The sequence below is a fragment of the Cibotium barometz genome, chromosome 13 (genome assembly GCF_041138505.1).
Source record: "Cibotium barometz isolate CiBa-2024 chromosome 13, ASM4113850v1, whole genome shotgun sequence".
NCBI classification, from domain to species: domain Eukaryota; kingdom Viridiplantae; phylum Streptophyta; class Polypodiopsida; order Cyatheales; family Cibotiaceae; genus Cibotium; species Cibotium barometz.
The window spans coordinates 2,632,525-2,658,992 of NC_141058.1; the positions used below are offsets into that span (position 1 = coordinate 2,632,525).

The 26,468-nt window shown below is 45.9% G+C and overlaps 1 protein-coding gene across 1 annotated transcript; it reads right to left on the reverse strand.

Annotated features, from left to right (window-relative positions):
• Positions 1–13,297: 13,297 nt before the first annotated feature.
• Positions 13,298–25,440, reverse strand: LOC147632270 (lecithin-cholesterol acyltransferase-like 1). The gene is made up of 2 exons (XM_086807080.1): positions 25,032–25,440; positions 13,298–14,488 (listed from the first exon to the last, which is right to left on the reverse strand). The coding sequence occupies exons 1-2, from the start codon at positions 25,412–25,414 to the stop codon at positions 13,585–13,587; spliced, it is 1,287 nt and encodes a 428-aa protein (XP_086663206.1). The 5' UTR covers positions 25,415–25,440; the 3' UTR covers positions 13,298–13,584.
• Positions 25,441–26,468: the final 1,028 nt, after the last annotated feature.

Sequence of the window (26,468 nt, forward strand, 5' to 3'; positions counted from 1 at the left end):
TGGTTTCTTGCCCACTTCACGAGCCATTGATTCAAAAGTTACATCAACCATAGCATCAGCCTTCCTGGCTTCAATAGCACTTTGTAGATGGGGATCTTCATGCAAAAACTTTAACTCTTGCTCTTGAGCCTGCAAAAGTTTTCTCATATGTTCCATTTCAGCCCTCATAGCTTCAGGCTCTTGTTCAAGCATAACTGTCTTTCCTGGAGACAGTTGACCTTTGGATTCACTATCCATAACCCTTTCAAGGGGCTTGTGTCTACCACGCAGGGCATCAGACCCACGAGAGGCACTAGAGGGACCCCTCGAATTTGGTACTTCCAAAGGGTTGCCTTGGCTGTCCATTGTGTTCAAAGTTTGCTAAAAGCGGGATGTCCAGTACACAGGTTCGTTTCCCCACTAGGAAGAGGGAAACAACCGTGCTCTGATACCAATGAAACCGATCCCGTCAAGTGGGAAAGACTCCGTTGGACACCCACACGCTTAATAGCACAACTTTAAAACCACAAATATGAAATGGACAACTTAAAACAACTTGAAAAGTAAATGAACAGAAATGGAAAGATGGACACCAGCACTGGGGCCGGAACGGGCCGACCCCCCCCTCAATATATGATATATTTATTGGGAGTATTTAAAGAATACAATGCTCCATGGGTTCTGAGAACCAGATAATGTCCATGTACATATGAAAACAGTACCAAACAAGTAGCTCGAATTTCGATGTAGAAGCTTGAAGCAGATCGACCACAAATGTGGTCCAATCACTACGGTCCTGTGCTTTCACTGGACTCCGCGGAGAGCGCCTCACTGGTGTTCCGAGACCACGCACAAACAGGCGCTCTCGTACTAACGCCTGGCTCTCCCGATCTCAGCACCTTTGGACCGAGGTTCGCCAAAATAGCTTGGACAACCCGGCACCGAACGGGTGTTGGCCGAGCGGGACGAATCTTTTATCAGATTTAAACATATAATACTTTACTCAAATCTGAAAATCTCTTACTTGTAGATGGTTGATATGAAACCAATACTTGTAGTATGATGAAGTCTTCCAGGTGATGCGAAGTCCCTTTGATGAAGACTCGGTCGCCTCGTGGTGAACCACCAAGGCAAGTACCACCGCAAGAAATAACAGCCACCTGTTGTGAAAGAAGGAGAACCCACTTGGAGGAGAGGCCTGGCTGCAGTGTGGAGAGAAGATGGCCCACGTTTGCTTGCAAAAGAACAAGACAACGCAGCCAGTGGGTAAACATCCGCCAGATAAAGGGTTTAGCCGCTTGTGGGAGGAAGGGCACCTGGATGCTGTACACAGGCGCCTGGCTGCAGTACAGTTGCTGCCTGTAGTACAGATGCGCAGCCACCTAGGAGAGAACAGAGATGCGACCTGAAGTGGGGGCAGCCGCCTGTGAGGAAGGGCACCTGACTGAAGTGTGTGCAGTCGGCTTGGAGAGTATAGGAGCCGCCAGCAGTCAGGTGTAGTCGCCTGTATGAGCAGCAGCCTGTAGGAGATGGCGTAGAGGAAGCAGCCGCCTGCAAGTATACTCAGCCACCTGTAGAGAGGCAGGCGCAGCAGTAAGGTGGAGATGGAAGACAGCCGCCTGCAGAAGGAAGACAGCCACCTGCAGCAGCAGGTTCAGTCGCCTGTAGAGGGGCAGGCGCAGCTGGCAGAGCAGAGTAGTGGGTGCTGCCGTCTTTGTGCAGGGCAGGCAGCCGCCTATTGGATGAGCAAACGTACAGCAGCAAGCATAGCAAACTTCAGCCGCCAGGAAGCTTACGAAGGGTGATGAAGCAACGCCAGGAAGAAGCGATGAGGTACCACGCTTGAAGGAAGGAGCTTTTTTTTAATAATATTCATGTGGAGTTAACCTTAGTGATACCCTCGCATGCATGTGGGGGATTAGTGGGGGTAGGTGACCATGCCCACCCCCACACTCACTTAAAAGTGGGGCTCCCCACCTTGGCCCCAAAGTGGGTGCCCAAAGGGGGTGCCCACTTTTAAATAAGTGTGAATCCCCTAACCTTATAAAATAAAGGGGTTAGAATAAAATAACATTAAAACAACTACCTGTCGGCACAAAACTGGCACGACATAAAAACATAAAAATCCTGGTCTTCCTATGGAGTGACAGTCCCATAGGTAAGACACAGTTCCAGGCACGAGTTTCCCTAAGGTGTGACAGTCCCATAGGTAAAACACGGCACGAATACTGGCTCTTCCATGGCGTGACAGTCCCATGGATCGAACACAGTCCAGGTCATACACGGGTGGCACTGATCTGGCTCCCGTCCATACGACACCATCCTGCTAACACACGGGTGGCACCAGTCTGGCTCCCGTCCATGTCAGCAAAATACTGGCCTCTTCACATGAGACACCGGCCTGGCCTCAAGTGAACGAGACGCAAAAACTAGGAATGGACCAAATGGTCGGCCAATTGGTGACAGTGAGTAGTGTGTCCCTATTGTGCTGCCACGTAGTCCAAGCATCAGTTGCCGTCAACGCAGGAAAGCTGCCAGGTGTTGTAAGATTGATGCGCAGGGTCTCAATAGGCGATCAGCAGGGCAGAAGCATAGGGACTTGTGTTGCCGTGTGTGGGTCTGATTCGCCACCCTGCATAAGCGTCAAAAATTTCGGTGTCCTGTGTGTGTACAGGGTAGAGTCGCGAGGCAAAAGATGTTACAGAGGTCAACGTAGACAGGTGTGGTCGTTTGCAGTTTGCTAGAGCCTGGATCTGCAATCCGCATAGTGGGACTGCCGAGAGCGTGTCTAGCTGGCCTGAGGCGATTGGACCGGTTTGATATCTTCAGCCTTGGCAAGACACGTAGCGAGGTCAGTGCAGTATTGGGCAAGAGCCATGTGGGCATTGTTGGCAGGCAGGCAGAGCACTGTTAGGTGCAGTTTTTGGCTGTGACAAAGTGTGGGCAGGTCAACAGTTGCTGAATAGGCTGGGCAGAGCCAGCAACCTAGGACCTTTGTGTGTGTATGGCGAGATTCGGGCAATAGCTTCTTTGCAACGTGAGCAGGTGTGACCGGGATCTGTAACTAGTGAAAGGTGCTTGCACTTTGTATGCTGTGAGCTTCGACACCTTGTACAAAAGGTGTGAATCAAGCCAGTGACCATAAGGTCTTGTGTATAAGGCAGGTCATTTGGAAAATATGATGCTGGTTTTGCATCATTGAATGCCCTCTTGATAGAGGTGTTTGATCCTCGTCTGATGCCCTTGTTTGGATACTTGCTTGGATGCCCGGTTTATGCTCATTGTAGAGGTACTTGATCCTCTTGTACGCCCTTGTCAGATAATCGTATGCCCAGTGTATGCCAGTTGTTGAAGCCTCATATAGCTCTTGTTGCGTGAGCTACGTTTACGAGTTGCTCGAAAAGGTCTCTAGGTACCGAGTGTGCCTCGGTGTGGACATCCACATGTGCTTGTGAGATGTCATTGATGCCCGTGCTTGGATGCCGGTTTTGAGACCTTGTACCGATTCATTTATGCTCCTCGTGTATGTCGAGTGTGAGCGGCAGTTGATGCCTCATGTATGCACTTTGGGGCTGATTTGAGTCCATAAGTTTACGCCCGTTAGAAGCATTGTATGTGCTTGTCTCAGCACTTGTATGCTTCTTGGTGAACGCCCGTTTGAAGCATTGTGTGTGCTTGTGTGAGCACTTGTATGCTTCTTGGTGGATGCCCGTGTGAAGCATTGTATGTGCTTGTGAGCACTTGTATGCTTCTTGGAGATGCCATATTGATTAGCTGGATGCTCAGTTAATCTTTGGTTAGTGGTTGAGAGATTCCGGTCGAGAGTTCTCCCGGATTCTACCACTTGTATGCCCGTTGGTGTGGATGATGGTTTGAGAGGTGTGCGATCCTCTTGTTGATATCCACACTTGGATGCCCGTTTGGATGCCCATTTTGGATGCATGTTGTACGCCCAGTGGATGACATGATAGGTTTGATAGGTTTGTTGATGCACTTTTGTATCCTCATTTGAGGCAGGTTTGTGACATGGTTAGCTCGTGCTTGAGCTTGGTCACTGTGTGAGCATTGGTCGGATGCCGTGTACGCCTCTTGCATATGTAAACAAAGTGTGACATCCTGTACATGTAAACAAAGTGAGATCTTTGTTTGGTAGCCATTTGAGGCTTGTTAGATGCGTGTTTGCATCTTGTTCGTCGTGTAGACGATTTGGAGTTTCTTCTACATACAGGGGAGACTCTGCCGGATTTTTGGCAAAATCCGTGCTTGTGTGTTTGATGCTTAGTTGCTAGCGTGTAACTGAGCATCTTGCAGTGTTGGATTGTGTATTATGCATCCAGTTTCTCTCAGACTTGGACGATCTTGTTCGAGTGGGAGAATTTTTGACACCACACTCCTCTCAGATAGGAGAGTGTTTTGTACTGTACCTTCGAGCAGTGTTGCAGTTTGCCATTCCTACAGTGCCTTGAGGATTTGGCACTTGGTTTTCAGCTTGTCGGATCATCTTGTGGACAGTCATGGCCTCGGAGAGTGCCCACCATGATGCAGTCAGTGTAGATGGTATAGCTGAGAGTAGAGGTACATGTATGGCTGTTGTTGAGACACCTCGTGTGAGAGGTAGTCGGACTCGATCTCGTAGAGACATGGTCTGTTGGCATTGTGGTAGACGTGGCCACATCAGACAGGGATGCTTCCGTCGTATGAGACAGCAGAAGAAGCGACAGCTTCTTGATTCACGGATGGCAGATGTTTCTAGCAGAGAGGTTGTACGGGATACCTCTTGTGCAGTCACTACAAGTCCTTGCACATTGTCTCAGAGATTTTTGTTGGATATGGATGCCTTGTGCCATGTTGTCCCACATAGGGATTGGTTTAGCACATATTCAGCTTGGAGACATGGGTGTGCTGAGATGGACATGCTGGGTAGTGATGTTGCAGGTGTTGGAGATATACACCTCGTATTTGCCACTGGTGGTTGTTTGCTGCTGCGCGACGTGAGACATGTGCCGAGTATGACACAGTGCTTAGTGTCTGTGGCACAGTTACGAGACGAGGGGTATGCTTTTACGCATACAGAGCATGCCTGGAAGCTACATAGGGCTTCGCTTGTGATAGCGAGAGGTGCCATGTCAGGCACAAAGTTCCCTTTGTACTTCATGTACTCTCGTGATGGTAGAGTCTGTGTGACTCCCTTGCCTTGTGGACAGGTTGAAACGAGGAGAGTACACTTCCAGGATGCTGGAGCATGTGAGATGCATGCGAGAGGTCTGCGATTGTCAGATGCGCATACAGAGCCCAAGGTGCATGGTTTGTCCAGCGTGGGACATGTTGAGAGCAGTGCTTGCTCTAGAGATGCACTACAGGGGCAGCAGTCACGAGATGTGACACAGGAGCCAGTGCATGAGATGTCTATTGATGGACATGTGGAGCATCTGTCCTCTATGGATGCACAGGGCGAGTCATCATGTGTGATGGCGGAGATGACTGGTTTAGATGCCGATGATGCTTCGGTAGTGCAGTCATTTCTTGACATGCTGATGTCAGACGAGATGCTACAGTCAGAGCATGACGATGCTTCTGACATGATTCCAGGACACTTGGATTATACGGGGACACTGGCCAGTTCCCCGGAACTAGCACATTCATATGTGGCAGAGTCCAGTCCTGATGCGTCGGCTATGGCTGACATGGTGAGGCTATGCGAGATAGCCAGAGTAGCATCAGCGTTCGGGAGTCTCATGTATGAGATACTCATGTCGAGACCCGAGCTTGCATTTGCCGTGGGCGCATTTGCAGTGGGAGTTGAGAGCCGTGCGGTGGCTGACTCCACGGACATTCAGCATGGGGGAGAGATGCAGGTCATTGCTACATACCTGCATGAGTGCATGAGCTCTCGCAGACAGGATGCAGAGATGGGTGATATCTCTGCATGGCTTCCACCGCGCATTGGTCTGCTCGGAGAGCCGGATGCACTACGACACAGTGAGCCCGTAGGTGTGGGATGAGATCCGTCGTATCTCGTCCATCTTGTACATACTAGTTGTAGGCTAGTAGGTAGTGGGTTCTCACTTGAAGGCACATTGGCCTTTAAGTGGGAGGTTGTTGGGGTTAAAGGTCCCTGTGCCGTCCGGGCGGTCTCCCGTGTCCGGGCGCCCACATGTGTATACACTTATTCATTACATATAGTGAATAAGGGGAGGGCTCACGGTACCACTACTGGACTACTTTGGTACTCTCCCCACCATATCGTGTCTCTCTCTCTCTCTCTCCTATGTGCGTGCTCCGCCCCGGTCCTCTTCAGCTTGGCGGCAGGTTCATGGCTTCCAAGTAGTCCGCCAATAACTGGGGGTACTCCTGGAAGAACTCCTGGTCGAGCCATACGGCTTTGTGGGTGCCTCGATCTCGGAACTTCGTATAGAACTGACGAATCCGTCGACCGGAACCATGCTTCCATCGATGAAGAAGGATCTGCTCAGGCTCAATCACTTCTGCCTCGTCTACCACGTCTGTTCATCTGAAACATCAAACACTTCTGGACCAACATATGGTTTTAGCCAAGAAACATGGAAAACATCATGCATTGTCCAACTGGCAGGCAACTTTAACTTCATTGAGACATCACTTATCTTCTTAACTATTGGAAAAGGGCCAAAACTACGGAATGAAAGCTTGGGACAACGTTTGCCCACTTGTTTCAATCTCTGCTTCATGATACGCAAATAGACCCAATCCCCTTCCTTGAAGTGGACATCTCGTCTAGATTTATTTGCATGTCTGCTATATGCTTCCTGAGCTTTGGTCAAGCGGTCCTTGACTGACTCAATGATCTCGGAAAATGCTTCCGTGGTTTTATTAGCCTCTAAAGATGGAGACACCATTCTCGTCAAAAGAGAAGAAAAACGGCGACCAAAGGCTGCTTCATATGGAGTCCGTCCGACACTGGATGAATGCGTGTTGTTCAAGATAGCTTGGACCAACAGAAGATAGTGCTCCCATTTGGACTGCTGATCATGACAGTATGACTTGAGGACATCAAAGGCCAACTGATTATAAATTTCTGTCTGGCCATCTGTCTGGGGATGGAATGCACTAGACAACTGCAACTTAGTTCCAAAGTTTTCAAATAATGCCCTCCAGAAATGCGAGGTAAACTTGGAATCTCTATCTGATGTTATGGTGCTAGGCAAACCACAAATTGGATACCAATGCTTGAGAAACAGACGTGCTACGTCCTTGGCTGTGGCCGTATGCTTGCATGGAATGAGCATGCAGAACTTACTAAAGCGATCCACAATGATAAAACACTAAGTGTTACGGGATCCAGTGGATGCTGGTAGAGGCCCTACAAAGTCCATAGATATGTCGATGAAAGGTCCGTCGGGGATAGGCAAAGGTTGAAGTAAACCTGCCTTCTTTGTATGGGGAACCTTGACTTTTTGACAAATCTTATAGGCTTGTACATGTGCATAGACATCACGCCTCATCTTTGGCCAATAAAAGGACCGTTCTAATTTCTCGAGGGTACTGTTGATACCCCTATGTCCTCCAACTAAGGAGTCATGGGCATCGTGGAGAAGAGCGGAACGCTTTTCCCGAGTAACACAAAGACGGTTCTTGTAGAACAACCAACCGTTCTGTACTGAATAGTGGCCAGGCTCAGAAGTGAGGGCCAAACTATACTGAGTACCAAACTCAGGGAAGTCGACATATTGGTCTTTCATACTATCCAAGTCCTTCCCCGTGATTTCGAGAATGGTAGCTTCTTGGACTGCCTGGATGCTGGACTTTCGACTGAGAGCATCTGTTATTGGGTTATGCTTACCAGGGATGTATTCAATCATACCTCCAAACTGTTGGAAGATTTGACTCCACCTGGCCTGTCGATCACTCCACTGGGCACTTGGCATAGTCTGAAGCCACTTAAGTGCTTGGTGGTCTGTTTTCACTGTGAAAGCCTGTCCATAAAGAAAAGGCTTCCAATGTTTGAGCGCTGTGATCACACCCAAAAGCTCTTTGTCATATACCGAATAATTCTTTTTGGCAACATCCAACTTTCTGCTGTAATATGCCACGGGTCTATTGTCCTGCTGGAGGACTGCACCTATGGCTACATTGCTGGCATCGGTGATGACCTCGAAAGGTTCGTCCCATGATGCTAACTTTAATACAGGTGCTTCTGAGGCAGCTTTCTGGAGTGCACGGAATGCATCAAGTGCCTTACCTGTAATTGAGACTTTCTGCTTGCGAGTCTTCACCCCCTTGAGCAAGTCGGTAAGAGGTGCTGCAAGGTTGGAAAACTGATGGACATGTGTGCTATAGGCCTGACAAAGACCTACGAATGAACGGATTTCTTGAGCGGTCTTAGGAATATCCCAATCTAAGATCTCTTGAACCTTTGAGGGATCCAGTCTAATCCCATCGGAACCGATGATGTAGCCCAAATACTGAACTTCCTTAACACCAAAGATAGACTTTTTGGCGTTTATGTAGAGCTGATTATCTCGCAAAAGTTGCAAGACTTTCTCCACATCTTTCTCATGCTGCTCCGTAGTGGCTCAGAAGACTAGTATGTCATCAAGGAATATGAAAACACACTTCCCAATGTGGACTGCAAAAATCCTAGACATCATCTTATTGAACGTTGCGGGTGCATTTGTAAGCCCAAAAGGCATGACTACGAACTCGTAGTGACCACGCTCTGTCCTAAAAGCTGTTTTTGGAATGTCAGCTTCAAAAATGCGGACCTGATGGTAACCACTCTTGAGGTCGATCTTAGTGAAAAACTTAGCACCGTCTAAACGCTCCAAAATGTACTCTATCCTGGGCATAGGAAACTTATTCTTGATAGTGAGTTTGTTTAATGCCCTGTAGTCTACACAAAGGCGTGCAGACTTGTCCTTCTTTTGGACAAATAGGATAGGTGCAACAAATGGGGAGGAAGAAGGCCGAATGAATCCGGCTCGGAGAAGCTCAGATAACTGCTTTTCCAACTCGCCCTCTAAAGTCTTGGAAAGACGATAGGGAAACCTGCTAGGAGGATCTGATCCAGGGACCAAATCAATGTGATGGTCCTCAAGGCGAGAGGGTGGGAGACTAGGTGGGAGATCGTCCCTAAGCATAATGTCTTGGTGTCTGGATAGGAGGTCTGCTAACTGAGGGACTGAAGATGTAATGGATGCTACTAATGAGGGAGGGGCTGTTTGAGCACGAACATAAAGGAGTGCTCCTTCTGCTCCCTTGCGGATAGCTCGTCTGGCCTGGAGATGTGAAATCAATGGGATGCCAAGAATGCTTCTATCCCCCCGAATCATGACAGGCTCAGGAAAACCTTTACAAATAGTAAAAGTGTCCTGCCCCCAATTGGGAATAGGCTCATACTGACGGAACCACTGAATTCCTAAGATCATGTCACACCCCAACAAAGGTGAGACGATGAAATCTCATTGAAATGAGGCCTTCTGAACTTCAAAGGCAAACTGCTGTGCCTTCTGGGAAATGTGGGTGCGAAGACCAGGTGTAAACCCGTCCACATCCAGATGATATGGGACTAAAGTGCAGTTCAATTTATTAGCCAACTGGGGAGAGATGGCGTCTTCAGAACTACCCATATCGAAAAGGACTACAAACTGTCGGCCCTGGGCAGAGCCATAAGCTCGGATAAGGCTCTTCTGAGCAGCATCGCTCTCACCCTCCTGCTTAGCATCAAATACTACGGATGGCATAGGATGCATGGAAGGTAAAAGTTGAACTGCATTTGAGGTAGTAGGCGGGGCTGGAGGAGCTGGGGAGGCTGTGGCAACTGTGGCAGAAGGAGCTTTGGCAGCTTGTGCCGCTTGCCATTTGTAGCAATCCTTCTTACCATGCCCTATAATATGACAGAAAAAACATCTATGTTCTGACAGTACTTCTTTTGCTCCTCTGGAGGAAGATAACCTCCAGTAATGCCTGCTTTAGCCTTTTCATCAGGGGTTTTCTTAGGTTCTTTATCCTTCTTAACCCCTGAACTGGAGCTATTACTGCTATCCTTCTTAGCATCTTTAGAAGATGCGTTACCTTTCCCTGTCTGTGCAGCTGATTGCTGCTGCTGGGGTTTGGTACTGGACTGAGATGTCTGCTTGGGCTTGCCCCCGTTGAGCTTCATTTCTTCATTCTGAGCGAGAGTCAGAGCCCGGTCATATGTACTTGGTTCAAAGTTACGAGCTGTGAACCGAATGTTGGAGTCCAATCCACGAATGAATTGCTCCATCTTGGCCTGCTCAGATAACCCTAACTGCTGTGCTAAAGTAATAACCTTACCGGAAAACTGAAGCACTGGAGAACCGTTCTGTCTGAGTCCATAGAACTCGTCTTTCAGACCGATCATGTACTGGGGCGGGAGAAATCTGGTCTTCAGGTCATGGACAAAGATGTCCCAGTCAAAGGCTGTGACACCTGTGGCCTGGTCAGTATGAATACTAGACCAATGCTGCCACCAAGTGACTGCCTCACCAGTAAGATGGGGAGCCGCTAAGTGGACTTTGTCTTGTAGGTCTGTGATCCTAGCTAATGGAAAATGAGCATTAAACTGATGAACAAATTGATTAACTGAAGAATGATCACACTTACCATCATATTTGCTGAAATTTGGTTGACTGCGAATGATGGTGGTTGCTGCTGCGGGATGCTGGCTGGTGACACCTATGACTGGGGAGACTGAGGAGAGCTGCTGATACCTCAGGTGTATGGCCTCCTTTTCCCGTTGGTGTTCGAGTAACATACGTTCTCGATCAAGCTCACGTTGGCGTTCCCGAGCGGCGAGTTCAGCCTGACGCCGGTCTTCGTCGATCTTGCGTTGGGCTTCCTCATAGTCCCGTTTTTCTTCTTTTTCTCTTCTCCTTCGGGCCTCGTCTTCTCTCCTTTGTTGTTCCATCTGAAAGAAGAGGGAGATGTAGTCGGGTGCTGCTGGAGGTGTAGAAGGACGTGCTGCTGTTGCCTCCAAGAGTTGGAGACGCTCCATGAGTAGCTGGTTCTGAGCTCTAAGAAGAGCTATGGTGTCTGCTGTAGGCAGAAGAACAAGGTCTCCTTTGGGGGAGACGTCTTCCGGCTGATGAGTACTCTCTCCTGTAGACATGATGCTGAAGTCGGTGGTCGTGCCGGAACACAATCTAACCATCCGAGGATGCCCCCACGCTAGGATACGGTGTGTGTGGACTATCTGAATCTGATACCAATGTGATATGCAGCGGAAGTCTTTGTATTGGTTGATCCTGTCACACAATATGCTCACACCGTCTTCTGTATCCTGAGTTTCGTGAGTTTAGCAATCCACTTTAATTACTTCAAACTTTAAAGAGTTGAGAGAGAGATAGATGAGAACTGTACACCAGATTGGGTCCCGAATTACCCACTGAAGGGCCCCCTATCCCGATAACGAGATAGTATTTGCTTTATTACTTTAGAGAGAATGACTTTGGACTATAGATAAGCCAAACGCAAGATCTTGGAGGATCGGAGAGCGGCTGATCTGTACACTGCTGTAGAAACACCTCAATGACTTGATCTCGAGCCTATGCACTCCTCCCAAGGGCATGAGGAAGGGCTGCACACCTGAGGCTCAAAGAAGAAGAAGGTGGACTGTTCTACACACTGTTAGAATGCTGAAAACACATATGAATGCTGAGTTACCTTCACCAGATGACTGCTGGATGTGTTGATGATGCATAGAAGGCTGGACACTGATGCAAACAACAGTTTCAGGGCTGGAACTGCTGTAGACTGTTGCTTCAGGGCTGGAATCTGCTGTGGACAGAAACGCTGAGGTGTGGAGGATGCTGTGGACTGAAACGCATGTGAATCAGGGACTGCAGGAGCTGCTGCTGTACGGCTGGGACAGAAACGCAGCCTACTGTACTGCTGGATCAGAAAACGCATGTGTATGCAGGCTGCAAACTGGCGTTGAACTGAAGGTGAAGGGTATGCTGAATCTGGGCCTGAACTGAGTGCTGAATTCAGGGCTGAATGCAAGAACCTAGGGCTGAATGACACCCATCTGCTCAGCTGTATCTGATAAAATGTCCAGAGCTCGTGATCCTTCCGGAACCTTCCCAGAACATAAATACAAAAGGTCTCCAAGATAGCTAGTCCCAGAGAATTACATCATGTCAGGCTCCATGAGCCATACATGTGCACCATGTCAGGCCCACAAGCCACACATGTACTATCATGTCAGGCTACACCAGCCATACATGTACTGTCATGTCAGGCTACACCAGCCATACATGTACTGTCATATTAGGCTCCATATGCCACACAAACACACCATGTCAGGCTATACCAGCTATACATGTATGTCATGTCCGTCCCCGACCCAAAGCATCAAGACCCTCCACCACACAGAAACGGATTCATGAGGTTCTCTGCTGACATGACACGCTCCCATCACAGAGGCCTGACATTCACTTGACCATCACATCGGTTTTGGCCGAGGTGGGTATCGTCATTAGCTGATCACAACATATCTCACTCTACACAAGATCATTTGTTGATCACATGTACTATCGGATGTTTTCATTTTACTTTTTCTTTCAGTTTTCCATGGCTCAGTATATCCATGGTACCATTGTATTACTTTTGGTCTCATAGACCCTTGGGGTCTTCCGTAGACGTTAATATAACTTTCTTTCTTTCTTTCTCTCTCTCCCTCCCCTCTCTCAAGCTCTCTATATCTACTATCTAGGCTCTCTCTCTCTCTCTCTCTCTCTCTCTCGTCTCAAGCTCTCTCTCTCTTTGGCAATTAGGTCCGGACTCCACAGGAAAGGAAAAGCATGAGGCTTTTGCCTTATATACCACCATGGGCGAGAAACCTTCCGGTAATTCCGGGTCATGGAAATGGACGAGGGCAATGTGCTTAGTGAGGGAAGTTTTGGGTTGGCCACTGATGATGGGAGCGCATTCCTTCCCCTAGTGATTCATCCGAGGAGGAGGACTAGATCTAGTCTAGACATTTTTGTACTTAGTGTTGTGACTAGTCATACTATTGCAAGCCGTGAGCCATGGCTCTTATTTACGGCATGCCGCACATATATGTTCACCATTCATGTCTCTTTGTACTAATGTTTTAACTTGTTTCTAGAATCTAGTTTATGATAACTTCTCTAGACTTCCCATCTCTAAATGTGTACAAATATCTATTTTTCAAGTGTTTTTTAAAGTGGACTGTGCCTCAATTGAACTTATTTTTCAAAATGTAAAAGTTCCGTACCAGTACCGTTTTTTCATTCCTTCGTTTCGTACTTGACAACTATGCCCAACACTACAGTATCCACAAAGGAAGGCCAAAAAACTTCAGGTGTCATTATTGAGAATCTGTAGTGCAATTAATACAAGCACAACAGATTTAAGTCCTCTGAAGTGTAGTGTGCATGGCCACAAAACCAGCTTACCCACCAAACACTTGACAAGAATACACAGACTCCTTCATGGCCCTGCTTTTGTAGCTGAAAACCAGCATCTTATAATTGAATGAGCACCCAGAGGGCAACATTTTTTACACATTACATCATGTACACACATGTTCACTGCTATGGAAGCAGGCCTGTATATTGAAAGAACCCCAAGATTACAGAGGATTCAAGGATATTTGAGTAGTGGTTTCTCATCTGTTTCTTCGCTGCTTAGTATTTGTTTAACTATGAGTTCCACTGACTCCATGTCTGTCAAGATAGTACTGTGTGTTTTACCTTCCAATCTTATAACCTTAAATTTCTGACCTTTTACAGCATTCCATTGATCTGCAACAGCAGAAAGGCTGCACAGGTTGACGGTTCCATCTCCATCTCCATTGACCAGTTTTGGTTGCTCATCAAAACCGTTTTTCCCATAGACAAGCTTTTGAGGAGTATCAATCCCGCTACTGAAGACCAATGTTACAGGAATGCGAGGAGCTTCAAGGCTAGTTGTAAGAGGTGGAATGCGAGAATTATACAAGGAAACACCTTCAGAATACCCTATGTCAACTAGAAACTTCGGTATATCAAAGGCCGAATAAGTCTCTTGTTTAGTTGACACCAACTTCTGGTCTCCAAAGACAGCAGGAACTGGAAGAAGCCATAAATTGCTCTCAGAACTTCTTTGCTCCGACCGTAGCACTAATGGATTGATGAAAGGTGCCCCTTCTGCATATCCTGATGCATAGGTCCTCATATTCTGGACAGTTCCACCCCAGGGTGCCGACACTGGTATGAAATGTCCTACATACTTCTGACGCCAAGAAAGTGTTTGCTGGTTCAAGAAATGGAGTGCCCAAAGGCCTCCTAAACTATGAGACAGTAGGACCACTGGCTGTTCTCCATTACTCACATATGCTTCCTCTATAAGTTTTCTCAAATCCACTAGGAAAGAAGCTGCAACAGGTGCTGCATACTTGCCAGGTGCATACCGAAAATCATACGGTGCTCCAAATAAAGATTTTCCATCAACATACCCCTGGGCTTCCAATGCTGTCACCAAAACTGCCATATATACTGACAGTTTTCTACAAACATGAAAATTATATCAAAAAAATCGAAGCCTGCAAAGGGAATGCATTGTGTTTTGCAATAGATCAAACAAACCACCATAGTGAAAACTCAGACCAATAGAACTTCAGGTTCTATGTGAGCCATTACCCATTATATTTGAATTTTGGTTGCTTCTAATTCTAGTTGCCTTTTCACACTTCCTTTCTTTGACTGCTTAGTGCTCCTACTTGGGTCTTCTCATTGGGAGAATCTAACTAGAGCCATGGAAGCTATTTTGGGTGTGAGAAGCCAGAAGGTTACACACTTCTTTTGGCTGATAGCCCATGATGAAATTCCTGTCAATCAATGGAGATCAATGACAATTTCAGCTCCTAATTGTCCCCAGAAACACTGCACCATCTGTGACACACCTCACCTATGTACACACCTCTGGGCGTTGTGCGAAGGCTGCAGCAGCATATTCTGGCCATGCAGGTGCCACATGGCAGTGGCAGGCACATGTGAGTCCGGCAGGCAGGGGCAAGTCGGTTAAGCCTGAAATGGTTGTGGGTGTCATGGGAAGGAGGCCGACCAGCACATTAGTGCATATATATATGCGAATTGGAAAATCGTCAATTTCATTTCCAATTCTCAATGCTAGTCTCCCTGCAGAGTGTTTCTCTCAGAGCGTGGGCTGGCCAAGGGGATCTTCAACGATGTTGGGCTACGAGTTGTTACTAACATGGGTGCTTGTAGAAGCGGTTTATGAATTGATTGATTGCAATTAGCACCTAATCAAAGACTTAAAACCAATGCACAACATTTGCATTTTGATTTTTTTGCCAACCACCTTGGTTCTCTAGCTCCCCTTATCTCTAGAGTGGTTTTTTTCACCTATTTATACATTAGATTCCTATTGTTGTTATTGCACCCATGATTTCTATTTCCAAAATTGCTAAAATAGCTAGTGCCTCTTAGATGATGATGATGATCTACCTCTATCTCCACCTATATCGAGTATAGAAGGCCTACTCATGTGAATTTCCAGAGGATAAACACCCATTATTCATTTGCTCAGAGCAATCAATTCCTGAAAGTCAAGAAAGTTATCTTGAACTCTAATGGAGATTTGAAATGGGTTGTATTCCTTAGAGTTCTCTTGAAATGGGTTGTATTCCTTGGACTCCAATGGAGATTTGAAACGGGTTGTTTCCTTGCCAAGACCATTCATCTCCTCTCACTGAGGGATAAACCCAATATTCATCTCCTCACAGATGAGGAGAGCAATCAATTCATGAAAATCAATAAAGTTCTCTTGAACTCCAATGGAGATTTGAAATGGGTTGTATTCCTTGCCAAGACTATTCATGTAAATTTTGAGAGGAATATTCATCTCCTCACAGATGAGGAGAGTAATCAATTCCTAAAAATCAAGAAAGTTCTCTCAAACTCTAAAGTCTTCATGCGTAGAAAGAGATGACCCTAATCTACCATGTATTAATGAAGTATATACAACACTGAATAGAGATACTCAATGGTAGCACTAGCACTGCTCTTGAATTCTCAATGACTCAATGATAACTAACTTGTAACGGGCCTTTCTAAGGGCTGTGGCTAGCTTATCTTCAACAAATTACGGGCAAAACCTTGAGAAAATTTGAAAATAAACATAAGAGAGAGAAGACACCACACTAGGGGTCGGAATAGCCTTGGGCCCACCCCCCCTCTCCAAGTTATATTACATAACACCTCTTGGAGGAGTCTTTGAGTACAAGTTCTTAGAGCTATGGAGCTCTCTTGTCTCAACAATGAGAGAATATAGTTCTTGCCCCAAAAGCACTTGGGAAAAGCGCTTAAAAACTAACTTATAGCCCAAAAAGCATCTTTTTAATAATAAAAGCTCTCCTCTTTTTAGTTTTTAAAAAGCTTTTAATCCTTTGCTTTCCAAAAGCTGGTCGCATCATTCCAAGCCTGTAAGGTTGCCGTGCACTGCTATCCTGCCACGTCGACTTTTTGAAGTGTAACACGCGAAAGCTCTGAGAGTCTTCTTTCAGCCCTAAACACTCTTAGAAACCATCTGATGCAAAACGCAGATATAGAGAGGGAGTAGAGAGAGAGAGAGAGGTTGGAAATTCAGTATATTCATATGGTACAAAAAGGTACCCTACATCTACAGCCCGAGGCTGCCTTCATGAAAAGGTGTATATCACCAAAACAAATCCTAGTCTAAGACCCAACTCAAAGGAGTTGAATGAATAACACAATGAGCAAACTGCCTATTTATAGGCTTCTTGGACTTCATGGAGTGCTGGCCGACCAGCAGTCGGCCAGCCGATTGGACATATCATCCACTTAAGTGATGCGCCTGTAGCCGCCTTGGTTCTGATTCAGCCGACAGCTCCTGCTCTTCTCTGGTACAGCTGATAAGGATCCAAGTCCAACACTGGCTCCAAACTGTAGCTTGCTCCTAACTCTGGTCTTTTTCTGGCTGCCCCTTCTGGACTAGCTCCAGAGAATGTCCATGGCATTTTCATGCACATGACATGAAGGCAGCCATGGGCTAGCCAAGAATGTACCTTTTTGTACTATAGAATATACCGAATACTCAGCTATCTCTCTCTTTCTTCTCTCCATCTCTTACTTGCGTTTGCATCAGGTTGTTCCAAGATGGTATTTACGGCTAAAAGAAGACTCCTAGAGCTTCCGCATGTGACATTGGTATCAGAGCTTCAGGCTGGTTTTGAGATATTGTTGTTGCCGATGTCGCATCCACCCTTACTGCATCACACATGGATGAAACCATCGCTCGTGTCTTGATCTTTTGGTGGTGTGGGGACCAAGCAACATTGTTTCAGCATCAATCTAAGCAAGGCTAAACATTGATTAAGTCCAAGATGAATGTGCACAGGTCCAAGGTATAGGAAAGTGCACAGGTACGAGGCCCAAGGGAAGAAACACAAGACATGGAAGAAATTCCCAGGAGGTTGATTGGTGGTGTTCCACAAGACGCAAGGGGAATGGCGGTCCTGTGAGTCGGATGCCACTTAGGGCACACCAAGAAAGGCTTTTAGGCAACGGTTCCAAGGGAGGATGATCCTCCAAGGGGTGGAGTGAGAGTGCCAGACTCAATACTCGGGAAAAGAAGACCAGAGAAAGTGTTCAGGGAGAGGATGTTGGAAATAATCCAAACATAAAGCCAAGATTAAAGCCCAAGGTTCAAAGGTTATTATCCATGTAACTTTAGCATTGTAAAAGGCACAAGATACTAGCCAAAGAAGTGAAAAGAGGGCACCCTCCTCTGTAGAGAATCAAGGAGAAAAATGAGGGCAGTGCCCACCTACATTCACTCCACCTCTCCTACAATCACTCCACCTCTCCACATTCCTCTCCATCTCTCCTAAAATCAAGCCACCTCTCCTATATTCAAGGATGTACTCTTGGCCTATAAAAAGGCACCTTCGGGAATGAGAAATCAGTTCATGTGTTTTGATTCATACCCTCTTCATGCTTGTGTGATTAGTTTAATCTCATCTTAATCATCCACTAGTAATGGTATATATATGCTTTTATCCACCATAAATACATCATTATTTCCATTTTCTTTCATGGGATCAGAGCTCCATATCCATGCCCAGCATGTCTTAGCCCATCATCAAGTGTTTTATTCACCTCATTAGCCCATAATCATAATTATAAGCACTAATCTTCTCTCTTCTCCATAGCCAAGCTGCACCCCCAGCTGAAGAAAGCATCCATGCTCCTAAACCCCTTCACCATTCATCAAACCCTTTGAGGGGGCTCATCATCAGGTCAGGGCGATCTCCATCGCCAGCTCACAGGGTCTACATCGTGTGCAGGCCGACGTATACTGTGTTTCCCCCAAATCCAGTCAGAATCTCTTCAAACGTTAAATACACGCTACTCCAACCAAATCAGAGCTCAAGAGAACATTCCTAAGGGTTTTCCAATGCTGCGAACACGCCTGTGTGGTCAAAATCACGTAAAATCGTCACCAGCAACCAGTTTCAGCTCTGTGGTACTCACAGAAAGTAGTTTTGGTAATCTTAAGATTAAGCATTGATTATTATTGCTAATCTTGAGTTTATTGTGCTTAAAGTAATGCTAACCCACTGCTAAATCTTGCCCTAGCTCCACATTGAAAAAATCCTAAGGCATCATTGAGATTTTGGTGCACAAAGTTACATCATTTTCACATGCTCATTTTTTAGTGTTTTAGGGTTTTGAACTTCATTGTACTTGCCTGATCTCATTAAGGGGAGATTTAAGGAGTAATAAGCTCATGCTTTAGTATGATGTACCAACCCATTGCATATCATCATCATCATGTATATCACTACATGCTTACACTTCATGCAAGTGAGCTAGACACTGCCATTGCTTTCATGCAATCAGTAAGACCTCTCACATCTCTCATGGCACTCTTCATTGATGAAAATGTACTTCGTGCATCATGGTCATTGAGGCAACCATTGGCCTTCAAGTTCCATCTTGGAAACAATGGATTTGGGCTCTCAATAGCCTTCATGTTTATCATGGAAATATTGATCATGCTTGTGCAAATGATACAAGCACACTTTACCATGAACCCAATTGAGAACTTCATCAAACAAAGAGGAGAAGAAGCAAAGGAGAGGAGCCATCGACAAGCTCTTCAAAGCTACATCAAGAACAAAGAAGAAGATGAGCCACCTCATCAAGAAGAATCTGCTCCAAAGGATCATCATTCAAGAAGAAACCAACCTTGCTCAAGTGTGTGAAGATGTAGATGACTCTTATGCCTTTTAAAGCATTATCTAAGTCATATTTGGCTATGCCTTATGTTTGTGGGAACACTAGTTGTTGAGTAAGCCTTGTTGTGTCGTTAGCTTTAACTCTTTATTGTGTATACCCACTTGTTGTTAATCCATACCTTGAAGTTTGTAAGAGAAGAGTACACACACCCTATGTTGTGCTTAAGGGGGGACTCTTATCTCAATGTATCAAGGAGAATTTGTTGTTAGGCAAAGTCAGTCATAAGTCATTGTGTTCATGTTTGGCTTATAGGGGGGTGTTGGAAATAATCCAAACATAAAGCCAAGATTAAAGCCCAAGGTTCAAAGGTTATTATCCATGTAACTTCAGCATTGTAAAAGGCACAAGATTCTAGCCAAAGAGGTGAAAAGCGGGCGCCTCCTTTGTAGAGAATCAAGGAGAAAAATGAGGGCAATGCCCACCTACATTCACTCCACCTCTCCTATAATCACTCCACCTCTCCACATTCCTCTCCACCTCTCCTAAAATCAAGCCACCTCTCTTATATTCAAGGATGTGCTCTTGGCCTATAAAAAGGCGCCTTTGGGAATGAGAAATCCGTTCATGTGTTTTGATTCATACACTCTTCATGCTTGTGTGATTAGCTTAATCTCATCTTAATCATATTCTTAATCATCCACTAGTAATGGCATACATATGCTTTGATCCACCATAAATACATCATTATTTTCATTTTCTTTCAGAGGACATGAAGGGACAGGATGGAACAGACGCATAGATCTTCATCAGAGTTGGAGTAGATTTGGAGATCGGGCAGGGTTTTCAGTGAAAAAGGTTGCCAGGAAGGGAAGGATGAGAGGTTTGGGACTCCAGGAATGGACAATGGGATGATGACAATCATCCAAGGATAGAAGTTGGAATCCCGTCATTAAGTTTAGTAGAGGGGGATATCATGTGTAAGACATGTGCAGGCAAGGCTGACCCTTGAGGGGCAACAAATAAAAGATAGGATTAGAAGTAGATTTTGGAGCATATATTACGGTGTGGACAGGGAAAGTCTTGTGGAGGATTTATGAGGCTGTTGGCCAGCGCATGACAAAGAGTAAGACCAGTCAGTTGTGCAACAAGTTGGCATTAATTTGTCCAAGACCTGGCTGACAGCAAGTCGGCCAGTCCACCAGGTTTTCCAAAGCCTATTTAAGGCAATTCTTGCTCATCGTTTAGGTGATTCAGTCCTTCCTTGGACTGGGTCATAGATTTAGGAGTAGCTTAGGTGTTTTCTACCTTTTCAAGGCAGCGTACGGGCTGCAAGATTTGTACATCCTTTTTGTACTACACTGAATACTCAGCTATCTCTCTCTCTCTTCTCTATCTTCTGTATGCGTTTGCATCAAGCATGTGTTTAGGGCTGAAAGAAGACTCCCAAAGCTTCTGCATGTGACAGGCATGGTCTTGTGGCATCCAATGCCTATCCCCATTGTGTACCGAATTCCTCGAAATCCACATACGTGTGCTTCATATCATCTAGTCCCGTACCAACAAGGCCTAGTCTAGTGTTCTGAATCAGAGTCACTGTTCCCTTCTTGCTCAAAGCATCGACCACTAGATTGACCTTTCTAGGAAGGTATTCGATCGATCATGCCACCAAATTGCTGGAAAATTTGGCTCCAACGGTATTGATGGCCACTCCACTGTGCAGTTGGCATTGTGTGAATCTAGTGAAATGCCTAATGGTCAGTGTGAACCTCAAATTCTCGCCCATAAAAGAAAAGCTTCCAATATTTCAGAGCTTGAATTACTGCTAGGAGTTTTTGATCATGGATAGAGTAATTCTTTTCTGCGGGTAGTAACTTACGAGACATATAATCATTCTGTTGTAAAACAATTCCAATCGTGATGTTACTCGCATTAGTGATTACTTGGAACGGCTCGTCCCACGAGGCCAGCGGTAGACAAGGAGCTTCTGGCAAAGCCACCTTGAGGTTCTTGAATGCCGGATCCGCTGCCCTCTAGTCTTGACACCCTTTAGCAGATTTGACTTATCAATGTGGGTGGAATATGATTGGCTTATGCCCACAAAGGATCGGATATTGTAAGCTGTCTATGGTAGCTCCCAATTGACTATCTTGGCCACCTTGGCCAAGTCAAGCCTCAGCATTGATTATGTATCCAAGGTAATGAACCTTGGTCAGATAAAACTTTGACTTCTTCTCATTGACATAGAGCTCACTGCTTTCCAGCAACTTCAAAACTTTCACTGCATCAATGTCATGCTACTCAATCATAGCTGAGAACATAAGTATATTATCCAAAAATATAAACACACACTTTCGAATCAAGTCTCAAAATATCCGCATCCTCATGTGGTTGAATGTGGTTGGGGCATTCATCAAGCCAAAAGGCATGACCACAAATTCATAGTGGACCCGTTCCGTATATGGAAGGCTGTCTTCTCAACAACCCGAACCTGGTGGTACCCACTTTTCAAATCTAGTTTCGAGAGCACCTTGGCTCCATTCAGCCTATCTAAGATGTAATCTATTTGAGACATTGGGAACTTGCTTTTTACAAGCAGCTTATTGAGAACACGATAATCTACACACAATTAGGAATAACCATCCTTTTTCCTCACAAACACGATCGAGGCTGCCACATGGCGACACACTAGCGTGTATAAAGCCATTCTGCAATAACTCTTGGAGTTGGCGGTCCAACTCCGATTACATTGCCTTGTACATGTGGTATGGAACCTTGCTCGGGGGATCCAAACCTAGGAGGAGATCTATTTTGTGGTCCAGAGTTAGGGAGGGAGATTGCCTTGAAGAAAAATCTTTTGGAACTCGTCATGGAGAGCTTGGTACATCTCGAAAGCACTGGTCCACTGTCTGGGCAGTCTGGATATAAATCATTGCAAATTGTGCGTCTTTCCATATTTCTCGTTCAACTTGCATGTGGCTTATGAGAGAAAAGTTTGGGATCCATAGCTCACACTTAATGACTACTAGGGCTTTGGACACTTTTCGGGTAATCTGAAAAGTGTTCCTGTCCCAATCACGTTACCACACCCTCCGTGTTGCCGTTGTCAAACAAGACGACGACTCTCTAGCCACCTATCCAGCTAAACATCTTGAGCAATTCGTTATGCTCATACTCCTGGTCTTGGGCACTCTTCTACTCATCTTCGAGCTCCCAACTAGACCGAAGAACTGGGATCCGAAAAACTAGGGATGACCGCTAGGGTCTGTGTCGGGGACGGGAAGTCGTAGAGGCTGGGGTGGTAGTGTATGGAGTGGTAGTCTTCTTTGGACAATCCCTAGAAATGTGCCCTTTTGTATGAAAAAAGAAACACCTACCCTCCTCCTTCTTGTACTGAGTTGTCTCTTCTAAACTTAGTTTCCCACCGGTCTTGCCTCCCTGAGCTTTCTGGTCTGGAGTAAGCTTGTACGCATTAGTCGAGTTTTTGGAGCCAGAGGCTCCCGTGCTCTATCCTAGGGAGGATCCTGTTTGGTTCAGGACTTTTTTCCCCGAGGCAGGTGCCTTGGGAGTGGAAGGCTCGAAAGTCTTGGGCTTTCTGCCATTGAACTTCATCTCAACACTTTGCACAAGTGAGAGTGCATCCTTGAAGGTGGCTAGCTGAAACATACGCACCTCCCACTAGGATTGTGTGTCAAGGCCATAAAGGAACTGCTCTTTCTTGCAAACATCAGTTCGAGATTTTGTTGGCAAACTGTAGAACTGGTTGCGCGTTTTGACACGCCCCCCTGAACTCGTCTTCGAGTCGCTCAAGGTAATGAGGTGGTAGAAACCGCCACTTAAGATCTAAGACAAACTCGTCCTAGACATAAGCTGCCATATCTAATCTGGTGTGGGCATGAGCCCACTGAGTCCACCATGGAATGGCCTTGCCCTCTAAATACCAATTAGCCAAGATCACTTTGTTAGTATCATTTTTTCTTACAGTAGCAAAATAAGCTTAAAATTGATGCAACTGGGAATAAAGGCTCGTAGGATCGAGTTTATCATTATTCTTACTGAGGTTCATCCTCTCGGGAGGATGACTCAAGGAAGAAGGTGGTGTTGCTCTTGCGTCTAAAGCCGCATGAAATCTTTCGTGCTCCACGCGTTGCCTGGCGTCTTCTTGTGTAGAAGCATAGGATGCTGCCGCACGGTCTTCCGTCAATTGAATCTCCAATACTAGCATCTGCAACTCGAGTATCGAACTCGTTACTCGGCTACGGTAGTAACCCTCCAGAGGGGTTATTCGAAAGAGGATCTACTACCAGGTTTTGGGAAAGAGAAGGAGAGAGAGGAGGAGACGGAGAAAAAGGGGTTGGAGTACGGGTTCTTTCTTCCAGGGCCAAGATCAGCGCCTTCTACTCTTCCAACTTGGTGCTCTGGTTTGCGATTGCTCGCATCATCGTTTGGCATTCTCTCTCTTCGTCGAAGCTCGCCATAATGGGAATATGCACTTCCTTTCCCGGAACGCAATAAAACCATCCGCTATGAGTGTGGAAGACTCTCTAGAGGCTAAAAACCATTCTAGGGACAGGAGTCACACCAAAAGGGGTGGTCCTCCGGAGTCTAGAAACCAAGCACACAAGCGCAAAAAAAAAATCTTTTTTTTCTGGTTTTCTGGCTGAATCTTACATGTGGAAGCTTGATGGGTAGAATCGGTAACTTCAATGGACAGAATTCAGCAATCTTTCATGACGAAGATAACGCACAAGATAGAGAGACAAGTGCAAAAAGAGAGAGAGAGAGAGAGAGAGAGAGAGAGAGAGAGAGAGAGGGAGTCGGACATAGTATTGGGTCCCGAATACCCTCTGTAGGGCCCCCACCACGAATGGTGTATTTTCTTTATTAGAATGATGCAAATCTATAAACAATATTCGAGTTCTTGACCTTTCACTTTCACCTTGGCTGAGAGCTTTCCCCTTGGCTGTCTTGGCTCCTTGGAAGACTCCCCTTTGGTGCTTTCCAGAGCAATGTATGAGGCCACTTTTGGGGGGACCAGACCTAGGAGCAGAGAATTGGAGGAGGATCAAGAGGTTACAGGTGATGACATTCTCATGTATGATCAGGGGAGAGTCTTATGTGCCACATGATATTGTCTTAGCACAGTTTGGGGCAACCCCCTCCCTCTTCCAGCCTATCACCTACATTTATCACATATATACACTGGATGGTGGCTGCAGAGGGGCATGGTCGCTCTTGGTATTCTCGGGTTGTTCATTGGTTTGATTCACACGGCCTTTAGATGGACCTCACCCCCCACCCTTTTAGCCTCAGCCCCCTGCATTTGGATCCCTCCCGGTTAGAGATCAATCATCTTTCCAGCTGGATTTCACAAGACTCTATACAAGCTGGGACCTGGGTGTCTCCATTTGAGTTTCCCACAACGGAGAATGGGTTCATTGAGAGCCCCGGATACCTCCATAGACACATGTCAGATGCCATGAGGATTACCATTGGCCGGCTAAGGGTATCATCTCATCGTAGCTGATTTAAGCTAAGGGTATGATCACATCGTAACTGATTGAATGGGCGTGATCTGTCCACCATCGACCAACGATTAAATGGGCGTGATCTGTCCACCATCAACCAACGACATGACTAGTAGTGAATGTGAGTGGCATGATCACATAAGATGCAGACTTTGGGGGGATGGCATCCTACCCACCCAAAAGTAAGTGTTAAGGGCATATGCATCTTAGTACTGACATCTCTTAGATTGCACCACTTAAACATAGAAAATTTGACTCAATTAAAATAGAGGGGAGAAGGGACAGTGCGGGGAGTCAGAACCTGAAAGAAGGGTCCACGTAAGCCATGCCCTTGGTGGAGCCAAAGTAAGGCACTCGCGAGTCCACACCGGGCGCATTTTCGCAAGTTTTCGTGTCCGGGTTGTAGACGAGGCTTATTCTTTCGGCAAAGCAGGGGGTGAAGGGGGGAAGGATGCCCGGCACGTCCAGCCACAGCCGGAAGTAGCCCTCGTCCTTCTTGTTTGACCACCACCAGTGGCCTGTACGGCACAGCAGGCTTCCTGGTCTGTAGGCATCCGTGAGCTTCACTTCTAGGTGGTTTCCCCCTGCGCCCGGGATAATGACCACTGGAGGCAGGCTCCCGTGTGGCTCGAAGACGCCATACGCACAGTGGTGGTGCAACGTTGCACTGACCCATACGCTCATTGTTTTGCATGGACGGCACCACCCACCTGTATTTTATGTGGAAAGCCAATTTGCTCTCTAACAATTACAGGTAGAATATATGCACCTAAATATTTTTTTTGCCTTTCCATTAAATATATTCTACCATATTTTAAAGAATAAGAGTGTTTTTCTAAGGTTTTATTTTAGTATGTAATGATTAATGCTTTAAAAAGTCAAATGACTCTCCATATGCTTTCTATTTGCATGCATTCATCCCTCCATGTCCTCTCTATTTACTGGCAATGAAATCATGACCCCCCATATGCTTTCTATTTGCATGCATTCACCCATATGCTTTCTATTTCCATTGATTCACCCATACCCTTTCTATTTAAGGTCTCACAATTCTCTATAAAAGGCCATTAAGGGCTCATTTGACAAGTAAAGGGAGGGAGAGAGAAGGAAGAGAGGGAGGGGGTAGCCGTGGGGGAACTCATGCCTAAGGTTGTATTCATTAAATGCCACGTCAGTGGCATTTAATTAATAAAGTACAAAAAAAGTCTGAATATACAATACAAAAAATAAGGCACCGAAATCTTTTTTTTCCAGGAGAGCACTTTAATTAATTAATAGATATAGGTATATTCAAGGATAAGTATTTTAATTACGTGGATATATTCCAAGGTTGGACAATGTCGAGGCTCTTTTTGGCAACATATCTTGCTTAATTTTCTTTCTGTGGTAATATGTGTACGTGTCTCCACCAAGATGTTTGTACGTGGCAGCTTTTAGGGTGGAAATGCGATGCAGCTTTTCTCTCTTTCTTCTTCCAAACGGTGCATGTTGTCGCCCTAGGGTGACACCACCTGAAGGTCCCTCGTGCGTATGCAACATGCTTACTGCCAAGAGGAAAGCGAGATCCTTAGGACCTTTGTTTCTTGCATGTTTTTACAAGCATAGAACTATGTGTTAGATTGGTTGTCTATGTTGAACAACCATGAAGGTTTCCCACATAACTGATTACATAGGCTTGTGTGTTAAACAAACACGAAACTCTTCCAGAGAAGTAATTACATATTGTTTTTTATCGTCT

Excerpts from the sequence above, each read along its gene's own strand:
- LOC147632270 (XM_086807080.1), bottom strand. The coding sequence starts at position 25,414 with ATGAGCGTATGGGTCAGTGCAACGTTGCACCACCACTGTGCGTATGGC. Across the intron at positions 14,489-25,031 it reads TACGTGGACCCTTCTTTCAG|AAAACTGTCAGTATATATGG; the intron begins GTTCTGACTCCC and ends TCATGTTTGTAG.